Below are 15270 nucleotides of genomic sequence, written 5' to 3' on the forward strand. Positions count from 1 at the left end.
ATTTTCATTTTAACAGAGGACAACATTTCTGCGAAACCTCATTAAACATCTTTTCTTCTTCGTCTTCTTCGTTACTGCTAATTAGAATCTTCTTCTTTGAAAAATAAACAATATGAAACCAAAACAAAAATTGCATCAAAAATATACGTAAAACAGCGAGAAAGGGATCTTCAAAAGTAATTTCATTTGAATTCATTATAGAGATATAGGAGATCCTTTTGAATTCATTTCCATTGCCTTCGTCAGTTAATTGAATTGGATGTTTGTGTTTAATGGTGAAGGTGTCTCTAGTTCTTGATATAACAGTTTCTGTGAAAATAATAATTAGTGTCTAGTACAACAACGTTATTATGATGAAAACAGACATTGTGAAAAAGGAAGAATTAAAAACATCCATAATGAATATATTAAATCAATTGCACAACTTGGTTGCATGTTCTTGCCGCTTAAGTTCAAGAACATTCGAGATTATAAAAATTAAAGAAAACGAGATTTTTTAAAGAACTCTTGAAATTATTTAACTAAATACATTTCAATTTATGTACTGAACATTTTAAAGACATTCAAAAGTTTTTGATAAAAAATAATCAGTTAAAATAGTTAATTTTTATTAAATTTAATATGACACTAAAAAACGAAAGATTACCTAATTATAACTCTGTCGTTTTCAAGAGTTTTTTTTAATTTATCAATCCAAACACAAAATATCAAGAACAGTGCAAATTTTGAACATTGATCTTGTTAAAGTTGCATTAAGAATTTTCAAAAAAAAAAATCATTTTTTACATAAAATTATTCTAAAAGTGAATGAGAAAATGGAGATATTTGATATGAATATTGAATTTTTGAGATGATTTTCTTGGTAATTTGGACAAGAGAAAAAACTTTCTTCTAGAGTTTTTCTTTGGATTTTTCTTTTAGAGATTTTGACCAACAATGTTTTTTTTTTTTGAGATTTTGTATGCATCCCAGTTTTGTCGAATAGAATGGAGAAATTAGCCTAGTATTGCTAGAAGCACCGCTTTAATAGAAATCTTCTTTAAGATTATTTCGATTTTTGAACTCCTACTTCCGATTCACTTAATGTTTAAAAAGTGTCATGCAACATACATAAGTACCCGTGGAGTAATGATTAGTAGATATTTCTCTTGCCTGTGATATAGTTGCTTTTCTTATAACATTTAAAATGGCACTAAAATAAAAATATATAAAAGATTTAATAGAATTGTGTAGTTTTAAAGAATTTCGAATTTATTTTTCTATACAGAATTCTTAATCGAATAATGAGAAACATAAGGCGCATATTGGGATAGTTAAGAAAAACTACCGAAAAAATAAAATTTAAAGTCAAAATATTAAGAACAGTGCAAGTTTTGTTTAACAATGCTTTTATCATATTCACTATTTTAACGTGATTTGGGCGTATTATTTCATTACTTTAAAATAAAAGATGAATTTTCGAAAAATAATAAATCATTTTAACACTAAATAATTCTACATAAAAGGGAATGAGAAACTGTAATATTTGATTAAGTATTAAGTATTATAAATTTCGAAAATCATCTCAAATTTTACAAAAAACAAAATTACTGCATTAATTTGTAAAGGCTCAAAAGGCCTAACATAATGGTTTATTTTTCAAACGGCTGATTTCTCAAATCTTAATACCCGTAGCGTGATGGTTAGTACGTATAGGGCTGTCATGCCAAAGGCCTTGGGTTCAATCCGTTCGTTTGCCATTTAAAGTTTTTCTTACGGCTACTGCCTCTCACGAGGAATCGACAAATTCTCCAATAGTAATTTTTGTCATATAAAGTGCTTCCTCAAATTAGCCGAATCAGAAAAATTAAGGATTTGGATATTTCTTGACGATTTTGGCAACGCAAATGAATTCTTTGAAGATTTATTAATTTAATTTCTTTTTGAAAATTTAATTTTTTTAGAAATGTTTTCTCATGATAAGTTGTTTTGTGGAAATTTCATACTCCTCGCCATTTTATTTAATAGTATTTAAAAATAAGCCTAGTATTGATAAAAGTACCGATTCATCAAAAATCTTTATTTCAAGAAGCTATTTTTGTTGAACGATTTGTAATTTCCTCGATTTTAAAGCTCCTATTTCCGATTCACCAAATGTTAAACGTAAAAAGACAATTTCTCTTTCTTTCTAATGTTTCACTCTAGTAAAGCTTTTCAAATTTCTCATTTTATATAAGGAAAATATATTTTTCAATATTAATAATATTGTTTAAGAATATAATTATGAACAGTTTGCAAACCTAGAACTTTGAATAGGAATGAGCCGTAGAAGATGGGGTTAAGCTTCTATGTTTAAAAAATAAACACGATAAGATATCTACTTTTAACTTTCTTAACATAATCATAATTTAAAGTTCTGAAAATGAGTTTTAAAAAAGTAAATTTTCTTAACATTTGAGGAACTCCTACAAATTAAAAAATAAAAATTAAAAATTATTTGACAAACTAAAAATTCCTTAAAATCTAATCTGGTATGTAAGTTTTTTAGTTCACCTGTTTCCAAAGTTAACCAAAAAAATGTTTACCATTTTAACTGTATAGCTCAAAGTATGTACACGCATAGACGCTATCACGGGTCTTACTTTTTCACATTACGGATTGCAGGAGCAAAATCTTTCTTTAGAATAATAACATTTTAAAGTTTAAGAGGAATGTTTAGGTTTAGAAGCAGAAATATTTCTTCGTCTTTCCTTATTAGTCTTCTGAACTTTTGTTTGCGTTTCCAATGCTTCAGCCTTATATTTCCTACTTTTTATTGCAATAAAAAAAGTAGTTGTGTAAAACTGCAGTCTGATGTCTGCTGTCTGGTTTAATTTGTGTTCTATTCAGAATTTTCAAGTTAAAACAAATCATTAAGAGTGAACCTGAAAACTGGTGCTAAAGAGGACAAATAATCATCCTTCAGCACAGGGTGAAAAAATGTAAGAAATAATTATCTCTTCTTTCATTGGGAAAAAAGATACAAGTTCAAATATTGATTTTTATCCCGGAAAAAGAATCAAGGTCAATAGTCTCAGGAATGAAATAGACATTTTAAATTTAAAACATTTTCTAAAAATATAACATTATTTTTCCTCTTAATAAATTTTTTTTCTCGTTTTATTTTTCTAGAACATCACAATTGAGCGGTTCTGTGCTCATCAATGGCAAAGATCGTAATCTACGAAGATTCCGAAAATTGTCGTGCTACATTATGCAAGATGACATACTGATAGCCAATTTGACAGTTGGCGAAGCTATGATGGTATCGGCCAATCTCAAACTAGGCAAAGACATGAATCGTGATGCTAAGAAAGTTGTTGTCAAAGAAATTTTAGATACAATCGGTCTCACCGAATCGATTAATACCAAAACTTACAATCTTTCCGGCGGCCAACGGAAAAGACTATCTATTGCTCTTGAATTGGTCAATAATCCGCCAGTTATGTTCTTCGATGAGCCCACATCGGGACTCGATAGCTCAACGTGCTTCCAATTAATATCACTGCTCAAATCACTGGCCCGCGGGGGACGTACAATAGTTTGTACTATACATCAGCCCAGTGCTAGGCTCTTCGAGAAATTTGACCATTTGTATATGCTCGCTGAGGGCCAGAGCATCTACGAGGGTAAAGTAAGAGGTTTGGTTCCGTTTTTGAGTTCATTAAGCTTCGATTGCCCCAGCTACCACAATCCTGCCGATTATGTGATGGAAGTGGCGTGCGGCGAGTACGGCGAAGCTGTGCACAAACTTGTGTGTGCCGTTAAGAACGGCAAGTGCAAAAAGTACAGCCAGAAGGAATACGCCATTGATTTGGTTAATAATAAGAATATTTCAAATGATCTTATCAAGGGCAATGCCCTTCCACCGTCATTGCCGACACAAACGCAGCCGCCAGCAATCGGAAATGACGCCCTTTGCGAACTTAAACCACCGAAGCTGATGGACTCCCAGCAGCAGCAACAGCAGCCCCAACAACAACAGCAACAATGTGATTCAAAGTCTGAGAGCACTGTTATCAACATGCCACCAACCACTAACACCACCGCCAACGCAGATGACACCAGCAGTATGTCATCAAAAACACCAACCGGTCCTGGCTGCACCACATCACTGCTGGACTCTCACGAGAGTGTCATAACCCTGCCCAATAAATCAGGCTTCCCGACCAGTGGCTGGACACAATTTTGGATTCTCCTCAAGCGATCCTTTGTCACCATAATTCGGGACAAGATGTTGACACACATGCGACTAGCATCACATATTATTGTGGGTGCAATCATTGGAATGATCTACTACGATGTGGGCAATGAGGCCTCCAAGGTTATGAGCAATGCAGGGTGCATATTTTTCACAACCTTATTCACAATGTTCACTGCAATGATGCCAACTATTCTAACATGTAAGATTGAAAATTTAGTTTAAATGATGGAATGATATTTAATAGTTAACTTTTTCTTTTATTATCTAAAGTTCCAACTGAGATGTCGGTTTTCGTGAGGGAGCATCTCAACTATTGGTATTCCTTGAAGGCTTTCTACTTTGCCAAGACACTTGCTGATCTACCGTTTCAGGTACTTAATATTTAATTAATAGGCCTTAAGAGCTTTTTCAAGACTTCTTTAAGTAAATTCCCTTAATTTGGCTTAATCCTTTATTCCAGATCGTTTTCTCGAGCGTGTACGTAATAGTGGTCTACTATCTTACATCTCAACCCATGGAATTGCATCGTATATACATGTTTGTGTTCATTTGTGTGCTAACATCTCTGGTTGCGCAAAGTCTGGGCCTACTTATAGGCGCTGGCATGAATATCGAGGCTGGTGTATTTCTGGGACCAGTCACTACAATACCAACGATCCTATTTTCGGGTTTCTTTGTTAATTTCGATACAATACCTGGATATCTGCAATGGGTGACTTATGTCAGTTATGTTCGTTATGGATTTGAAGGTACAATTTTTTTAAATATCCCAAAAACAACCTTATTAACTGAGTTTCTTCTTTTTTCTTCAAGGTGCAATGGTATCAATTTATGGCATGGATCGTGCTAAATTAGAATGTTCCGAAATCTATTGTCATTTTCGTAGTCCTAAAAAATTCCTTGAAGAAATGTCAATGGACAAAGCTGAATTTTGGATTGATAGTTGTGCATTAATTGGTATATTTATAGCTTTGCGCATTATTGCCTATTTTGTATTAAGATGGAAATTACATTCTATTCGTTAAATTAAATATAAACAAATTATAGATGTCAGTGTTAAATGTGTATACAAAAACAAAAGAACAATTAATATTAAATTTATTATTAAACAAAAAATATATACATCATTATAAATATAAATTAAATATTATAGGGGATTTCAATTATTTTTCTATATTAAAAAACATAAAAACATTTTTGACACACTTTGAAGAGAAATGTGCACTTTAGATTAAAAATTATTAGGTGCATTTTTTTCTTTTATATTCTTTCCTTTTTTAAGTTGATAAAATTGTTAAGCTAACGAAAATATTTTTTAAACATTACATACATACCTAGTTATAAATATTTTCGATATTAATAAAAACAAATCATCACATATTAGAATATAAGTTTAAAGAACAAAATAGAAGAAATATTAAATTAAATTAAAAAGACTGTCATACACATTTTGTAACTATTAAGGCATTTAAAAAAAATTATAAAAGAAAAATATTTATAAAAATACTGAAAACGAAAAATTTTAAGAAATGCGGTTGGGTATTAAGATAAAACAAATACGGATCAAATATCGATTCGAAATTATTTTTGTCAAAAAGAAATCAAAAAAGATATATTCTGTAGAAGGGCGGTTAAGATTATAGTTTGTCAGTCGTTGACTAAATTTGAGAAAATGTTGGGTAAGAATTTTAAAAGTACGCTTTGCAAAGCTAAGTTGTTTTTGTTTCTGTCTCATAACTAAAACAATATGTTCTTGAGGAATTAAATTGTTGTCAAACAGAATTCCCATCACATTATATTTTTGAAAGAAGACTCTTTAATATTGTTAAAAAAAAAACAACAAAAAAAGTTGTTTATAAGGCTAAGTTTAAAAAGAACATAGTTTATATTATAAATTGAATCTTTTTTTTTTACATCTGATTTAGTTTCCGAATTTTTGAGGATTCTTCGAAAGGTGTGTGTAACACTAAAAATACCTAAACAAAATATTCAATATAGGGACTAGAGATTTTACGTAGAATGGTTTTTAAGTCAAAAGCAGACTAAGGTCATAAAACGCTTTGAAATTATACAATTGTATTGCCAGGATATCTATCAATGAGTTTTGTAACTGATATTTTTAAATTTGCATAACTTGAAAACTAAAATTGTAGAAATTACAAACTATTAAAAGCATTTTCAGCTTGAGCTACTTAGAGACACAGACCAAAACTTGTGTTTGAGTGAACGATATGAAATAGGAAAGCGTTAAGTCTAATTTTTCCAAAGCCAATGTTTTTTCTCAATTAAAATGAAGCACAGATCATTTCCAAGGTCTTTTCGCAAAAACTTTAAATGGTATGTTTTTTCCTAGTCAAAAATGTTTGCATGCTTGAGAAGAATTATTCTAGATAAGGAGCCAGTTATAGCTATCATTGGTTTTCATCATTGAAAACAAACATTTGAATTTTTTGAATGATTGATATCCATCGACAAATTTTTACTGACAGAATTCTGTAATTGGAATTGTGTGAAATTGGAGCAGAAATCAGTGGAACGATTTGTTTCACTTTTGAACATAAAAGTATCAGCTGTTCATGAAAATGAAAATTGTTTGTGGTATTCCTGATCAATCAGTATATAATTTTGATATCTAATGAATGACAAATACCATCATATATCAATATAGATATAGATTTTTATGAAAGCTATAACTTGGCCTTAAGGACCGTAAATTAACATAGTATTCAAAATATGCAAACAAATTAAACTTTATTAAAAAGTGAATGGTATTAGCTTCAACTTTAATCAGTTTACAATCATCAGTTTACTTAAAGGTTATGAATTAGAATTATTTCCAAACTATAGATTTGGCTCTATATCAGGCTGATTGATTTGGTTGCACTTTAGAAAAAGTATAGTTCAGGCCAGCTATTTACTCGTAGGTTTTAAACATGTTACAAAACCATCGATTCCAAATTCAATTTTGCTTTTTAAGCTATTTAGTTTAAAATTTTGACCAACGATCTACTATTGATTGACATCGAAAAAAGGTAAATTTTGCAACACTTTGATGAAACTTAAAGTTGATGATCTCCTGATATTTTCTCTATTTCGTTGGTTGAACATGTTTATCATAATTGATTTTTTAGTTTCTACGGCGGTGTTGTAATAAGTTCTTTTGTTTATAGATCTCACGATTTATCCACTTTCTTTATCTCCTAGTTTAATACCTGAAGAATTGCTCAATGGTTAAATAATTTAAAATCCTTACCCGTTATAATGCAGAGGAGAGTTTTTAAAAATGCTAACACAAATCTTCGGTTCACAAATATATTTTCATCGTTATTTGAAATAACGATGGACCTTCACAATGATTGCAATCAATAGAAACTGTGTCCCTTTAGTTTCGTCCTTTTTACAAACATAATTTATGTAATATCGAAATACCCAACTTATTTGTTTTATTTTTTAAAATCATCTTGCCATTCATTTCATATAATGAAATTAAATATCGTACACAAAATTGTATTTATCAACGATATTTGAACAAAAATTATGTTTCATTTAAATCAGGAAGCAAACACAACAAAAAAAACACACAAAACAATGAAACACTCATAATTATTTGATTTATAGATATTATGACTTTATTTTATATAAAAAAAAAAACTTTAAAAAAACATAATGAAACACACAAATAAAAGAACCAATAAAAACATTTATATAAATAAATAAAAACAAACTGGCTTCCGTCCTTTTGTCATCATCACAACATTTACGTTTTTAAACACCTCAAAATATTTGAACAATGGAATAGATGTGTTATCTGTAGCAAAATGTATTCAAAATATCGATTTTATACAAACAATTAAAAACAACTTTAAAATGGGATCTAAGCTGTATAAGAAATATGATATATACATACAATTCAAGTATAGAGAATTAGGATTAAAATCATAATAAAATTGTAACTTTTTTAATAAAAGATAACATTTATTTATGAATTTTTCTATTCTTTTTGAAATGGGGTTTAAGTTTCATAATTGCTAATTTTAAATGCAATTATATATTTTATTTGATTTATTTTGTATCTATAAATAATAACAAATTATTTAATTTATTTTCTTATGTGATATAATAGTTTTCATATAAAAGTTTTTATTTTCAAATTATTATGTGGAATTCTTTTTGTTCATTTTGAATTTAGAAAATTTAATTAATTTTATAAAATGAACCTATATATTTATACATGTTTTTAATCTTATATTTTTTTTATTAAAAAGATTGGTACATACACACATACATACAATATTTAATTATTATTTGGTGATATTTTCAAACGATATTAAAACAATAAAAATTCACATTTATATCTCAAACACTATTGTTTTTTTTTATGTTTTTATTAGTTGCTAAACTTGGACTTAGTATATAAAATATATCATATATATTGGTTCGAATTTGGGAACTGTTACAAAAAAATGCAGATTAGTTGAGGATTTATCAAAAGGACTCTTAAGTTATGATGGTTTTGATTTTAGACGTTTGCTGCTATTTTTTGCATATTCCAGATGGTCGATAAATTTTGTTAATTTTGAAATAAATAAATTTTGTTAATTTTGAAAGACATAAGATGAACAATGTATGACGCTAAAAGTTGGTACGTTTATTAGTTACACATAAAGTAATTTGGCAGCAATTTAAATCACTGTTTATTTTATAGTCCACGCAAGCCTGCAGTCATTAAAAAAATATTCGAAATAGCCAAAGTGAAATCAAGTTTTACTTTTTCGTGATAGATTCATGGAACAAAATGATTTGTATTTATATCTCTGATGAAAATATCGTTTTAAAAATGCGCAATGTTAGGAAACAGATATTTGGAAGGTTGTAGTTTCTATTTTGAAAACAAAATTTCTTTAAGTTTTTTGGAATTTTTAGTTTAATTTATTACTACAAGAGAAGTCAACAATGGACAATGGAGACTTTAGGCTCTGTAACGATATTTTGAACTGTTGTCTCAAAGGCCGTAAGTTGTTCAGGGAAAAAGATTGTTTTTAAATAAAAGTAAACCAAGAACAAAAAAATGTTGATTGGGAAGTCACAGTTTTGTTCGTCCGTTCTAAAATTTGTTCACCTAAAATTGAAATAGTCAGGAAAAAGTTATGTTGTCTAACTCTTACACAGCATCTCAAATTGTGATTTGAAAAAACGGCTTCTAGGTGGACGCTCACGTTATGTAGGTGATAATTGCTTTCAGATTCAAGAGAAATCAATAAAATAAAAAAGTACGTATGCACCTGAGTGTTTTAATTTTTGTTTTCTTGAAAACACCGATTATAAATTACAAATCTATTGTTTTCAAAAAATGATGAAAAAACTACGAAATACAAATGGGTTTCCTTTTTTATGGCCATAAGGTCCTAAGAGACTTTTCCTTCTCATTTTGTTGTCGACACAAAATTTCAACCTCGGCTAGGCACTATCTCATCTCGTTGCCAACCCTCAAACTTGTGATTACTTTACAAGGATATTGATCAGAAAAGTTAATGACACTTACTCGTATATTTGTTCACTTCCTATAAATGACAACATAAGTCATTCAACTCGTAAAATATAAATTGTGTCAAAAAATGTTAAATAGAAGTGAACATTTTAAGAGTTTGTACTATAATTTATTTAAATACAGTTTTTTATTTCAAATAATTACTTTTTGCTTAAACTTAATAAGGATTTATTTCATTTCATTTTATTTAAAATATTTTTAGTTTTTTGTTTTATTTTATTTGATTTTATAAAATTTTATTCGAGATTTTTAATTCGAATTTTAAATAAAATCAATTTAATTGAATAAAATTATCTACAACCTTTTCCCTCTGACCTGCATATTTACTTAAGCAAAACAATAAAAAATTAAAAATGATTGTTGTTTATTAATGAGACCTTTTAGAATGAATGTTATTAAAAATCTTTAATACAGATATTCTCTACAAATATATAGCAAACATTTTCTTACGAACCCTAATTGTCATTATATCATTAGTAAAACGAATATTATTAAAAGCAATTTTAAAATCATATAAAAAGTACATTTAAAATGTATTAAAACATTTAATTACATTTTATGATGATGCTACATTTACAAATATAGTATAAGCTACAATCATATATATATATACTCTATTTGTACAACAATTTCTAGAAATCGTTATATCCATAAAAGTTCAGAAAACAAAATATGTATGTAATTGTAAGAAAATAAGTTTAAACAAATTTGATATCATAATATTCTAATAATATAAGAGCATATTATTACATAGAAGGTGTTTACATTTATATTATGTATGTATAATGTATTTTGTCAAGAACATCAAACAAAATTATTATTGCATATATATTATATTCGATGTCATTTAATAAAGTTCATTAATGTTAAATCTTATAAAGTTTATCAACATTATTAGAGAGAACATTTTATAAACCGAGTATAGTTGTTAATAGCTATAAGGAAATTATTAATAATAATTTATTAATACAGATACAGACAGACATTCATTATTTCCAGTTTTTCAAAATACAAAACATACAAAATAATTAAAAATAGAAAAAAAAACGCAATCGAAAACTCCATCTGTTGTAGAAATTTATATATTTATTCATATTTATATAAATGTATAAAAGAAAAAACAAAACAAAAATTTTGTGATACGTGATAATATTAAATTTATCAAAAAAAAAGAACAACTACATATTTTATTTTCAAAATATTTCATCAGCTCTTTCTTAAATAAAACTGCAAAAAGCAAAACACTTCTAATTATTATATTTTTTATATTGCTTTTTTAAGAAAAACATTTTAAAAATTTTACCATCAAAATAAAATCCCTTCCAACAACATATAATCAATAAATTAAAATAAAATACTTAAATTTTTATTTTTGTACTTGGTTAATTTATTTAAAAAATAATATTATATCCGCATTACAATCTATTTAATTTAAGAAAAAAAAGTGTGTTACTTGAATATTGGTGATTTTAAATTTTAGGAATATAATTAGATTTAAAAATAAAACAAATAGAACATAATATGTTAAATTACTTTTAATTAATTATATATATATATGTATGTTATAAGACACAATGATATTATTTAATCAAAATAAAATGTAAATATAATACATAACTAATTTATAAAAGATATCAACCTTGCATTTTTATTTAAAAACAATTTTTAGCTTCCCATTGGATTGGAAGTTATTGGAATCAGTGCGAGTTTTTTAATTGGAAATTTTAAAATTTCTCGATATTTTTAGGTCCCTAAAATCACATTTAACTCGGCTATAATTTTAAGTTTTTAATACAAATTTAGTTACTTTTGGCATTCGAAATGATTATGGTCGTCTCAATCGAACAGTTACTCAAGCAATTGGCCAAAATTGTGGAAACATTATGAAAAAAGTGCAAACGGTACTGAGTCGTAAGGCATCACATCTCATCGTCTTGTAAGAAAATTAAATGCAAACTTTGTGGATCAAAGTTTTTCGATTTCCACCTTTTTGCTGGCACTTCCAATATGGCAATATGGTTCCAACAAGACTGTATAACAAAACCACAAAATATTACCAATTGTTGATTACCCGTGGCATGATTTTTAGTGCATTGGACCGTTCCCTGGCAATCATACGGCCCATGCTCGTTTATGATTGTCCTGTGTGGTTCAATGTTTACAGATGGAGAAGTATCAAGTGTTCGAGCGGCAGTGTTTACGACGCTCGCTAAACCGGCTTATATCAAACAGCTGAATCTTCTTTCGTGCTTTACTTTTCCAACAAGGTTCTATACAACGGAGCTAGAGTCAACAGAATTGACAATTTCGTGATAAAACTCGTTCGAGGTCACATTGCAAGATCTATGTCTTCGATCAACAATTTAATTTTCGGTGCGTTCTATCCAAACGACTAGTATGTAGAGAGTGCACGCTTGAGCGGCTTCATTCCACCAGAGGCATTCCTCTTCGCATAGATTCGCAGTTCCGCTAATCTACCACTTCAGACGACGAACCGTGGCGACTTTTGTACATTTGGGACGTCATGGCACAAGGTGTAGCAAACCATCGGTTCAGAAGGGCTGTGTCCGAACGGAACCGAACTGATAGGGTGAGGCAGGAGAGCCAGTTTTGGTGGCTTTATTCGGCAACTAATAGTGTGTAGTCGGGTGTTTTAAGCCTTGACCGGCTGAAATACTTGTTTTATAGTTTAAGGGCTTAGTTTTAGGCAGAACAGGCATGGTGTCACAAAAACAAAACAGTAATAATAAAAAAAAACATGAAATAAGGATAAAAAGGAAAACAAAAACTGTTAGATAGTTAGATTTGCTGCTGTGGTTGTTCTAGTTTTAAGTAATCTATAGATAGAATAGGTAGTTTCGGTAGGGCCGAAAGGCATTAGTCTTAAGTGTTATAGTTTAACTTAGAGTGTCCGTATGGGACCAGTAAGTTCGTTGTAAGTCATGGTTAATTAGGCCAGTTTTATAAATTTTTGGCTAGCTGAAGTAATAAAAATTAATTAAAAAAGAGGCTGGGATGCGACCCACACTGATAACTTCCCATCCCGTCTGTCGATTTGTCTTGCTTAAAAGTTTGTCTATATGTACTTGTATCAATTTTTACCAAATTTGCGTAGGTACTATTTTTTGTAGGTTTTATTTTTCATGAAAAAACGGACTGTTGGATTTTTATATAAAAATTACTGAATATCGAAAACAATATTTTCTGTGAAATAAAATAAGTTTGAAGCCAATATTTTTATTTTTTGAAAAGCTATTTGAGTCGAAAGTAAATTTTTACCAAGTTTTAGTATTTTTTTTTTAGAGTTTTATTTTTTGTAAACAAACTGTCGATTCGATTTTTTTCACAATTTTACCGAATGTTGAAAACAACATTTCTTATAAGATAAAATTAGTTTGAAGCCAATATTTCAAATTTTTGAAAAGATATTTGAGTCGAAAATCAAATTTTACAAACTTTTGTTAATTTTTTTTAGGTTTTTATTTTTTGTAAAAAAACTGTCAATTCGGTTTTTCTCAACATTTTTCAGAATGTTGAAAAAATATTTCTTATAAATTAAAATTAGTTATAAGCTATTATCTCAATTTTTTGAAAAAATATTTGAGTCGAAAATCATTTTGTACCAACTTTTGTTAATTTTTTTTTCGGTTTTTAATTTTTTGTAAAAAAACTGTCAATTCGATTTTTTTCAAAATTTTACTGAACAACAATATTTCTTATAAGATCAAATAAGCTTGAAGACTAAATTTTAAGTTTTTGAAAAGATATTTGAATCGATATTCAATTTTTACCAACTTTTTTTAGATTTTTATTTTTTATAAAAAAAATGTCAATTAGATTCTTCTCAAAATTTTATCAGATGTCAAAAACATTATTCTTCGTTGCACAAAATTGTTTTGGAGATGAAATCATATTTTTTTCAATTTTGGAGTTGACACATTTTTTTCAGTTTTTTTGATTTATAAAAAAAACCGTTGGATGGATTTTCGTCAAAAAATAAACTTGTTTGATATCACGTTACAATATATTATAAAAAATTTAATTCGAGTCTCTAGCGTTTTTGGTTCTTAAGATATTTAGGGTTAACCAAAATGTTCACCTTTTTTTAAACAGCTATGGTAAAAAAACCACCCACGCAATTTTTTTGAGAGCCCTTTCTGCATCTTTCTGCCTTATTATCTGTACAACAAAATTTATTTGAAATCGATATCTCTTCTGGTTCTTAGCTATGGAAGACGAAAAAACGTCGCGAACGTACGGACGTACGAACGTATACGCACACACGCACGCACAGACATCTTTCTAAAAATCTTTTATTTCGACTCTAGGGACCTTGAAACATCGAGAAATGTCAAAATTTTACAATTACTTCCTATGGGAAGTTAAAAAAAGTGTGTTGAACCCTCGTTGTCATACCAGAGGTCTTGGTGTCGATCCCTGCCTGTGCCATCTAAATTTTTTTTTTCACGGGTACTGCCTCTTGCGAGGAATTGACAAATTCTCCAAGACTTATTCTCGAAATGAAAAGTGGTTTCTCAAATTAGCCACTCGCGAGATACCCCGTTAAATGTGGTTATTGGTTACCAAAAATTAATCTCGTATTACGATTTTTTTCATAGATATTGTTTTTTATATTGAAGGGCAAATTGCAAAAGTTATAATGACACACAATTTCCATCAAAACCGTACCACTGGGACTGCTTTACTTTGGAATTTAACATTGGTTTTTTAGGTGCTTTTATTTACAAAATTGGAAATATATACTTAAAAAGGAATTTTATACAGAAAGAAAGTACACTAAGCAGGTGAAGGGACACAATGTCTATTAGTTTTATATTTCGAAACTCTTAAGGCACAACAAACAAGGGCTATACTTTGAGTTTGATATTATTATTTCCTGTTTAGAATCACCCTTTACAAAAATTATAACTCTTTGTTTTGTATATCTTCCCGTTATTGTGGCGGTGACCTGCGCAATAGTTCAGCTAAAATCAAACTTTGATAAGGAATCAAACTCCAACAAGCTTTTTGTCTCTTGTTCGATTACAACCCGTCCATCATATCATGTCATATCTGAAATGACAAAATAAAGCTTAATATTATTATTTATGTATGTGGAAGGCATGTCTACAAAACAAAAAATGATTAATATTATAATGAGGGAAGGTACCAACTGAAAATTAAAGGTTTGTTATTTGGTTAATGATAACAATGAAAAAATATATTTTACCCTATTCAGGATTGAAGACCTAGATATTATGTATAATTAAACATAAATAAAAGTTATCTTACAATCATGTTTTTTTTAAACCTTTGTTATATTTCAAAATATTGTTTGTTTAAAACTTTGATTACACTGTTCTACAAACTTTTTCCGGAGCAATTGCACTTTTCCAATCGGTTTTGACAGCCTCAATTCAAATCCGACTTCAAAATTACTCGCATAGAGTTTTTGAGATTTTCTTTTATTATTCAAAATCGACAAAAAAACATATACTCG

At 28.8% G+C, this 15270-nt stretch overlaps 1 protein-coding gene across 7 annotated transcripts in view; it reads left to right on the plus strand.

Annotated features, from left to right (window-relative positions):
- The window catches only part of LOC129949708 (ATP-binding cassette sub-family G member 1), a 73606-nt gene extending 62202 nt beyond the window's left edge, over positions 1-11404 (plus strand). For all 7 annotated transcript variants that reach the window (XM_056061332.1, XM_056061334.1, XM_056061333.1 and 4 more), the window contains 4 exons: positions 3151-4421; positions 4493-4593; positions 4683-4971; positions 5036-11404. In XM_056061332.1, the coding sequence (XP_055917307.1) occupies positions 3151-4421; positions 4493-4593; positions 4683-4971; positions 5036-5247 (1873 nt within the window). In that variant the 3' untranslated portion in view covers positions 5248-11404. The remainder of the gene's footprint in view (positions 1-3150; positions 4422-4492; positions 4594-4682; positions 4972-5035) is intronic.
- The last annotated feature ends 3866 nt before the right edge of the window (positions 11405-15270 follow it).

The sequence above is a fragment of the Eupeodes corollae genome, chromosome 3, assembly GCF_945859685.1.
Source record: "Eupeodes corollae chromosome 3, idEupCoro1.1, whole genome shotgun sequence".
Taxonomy (NCBI): Eukaryota; Metazoa; Arthropoda; class Insecta; order Diptera; family Syrphidae; genus Eupeodes; species Eupeodes corollae.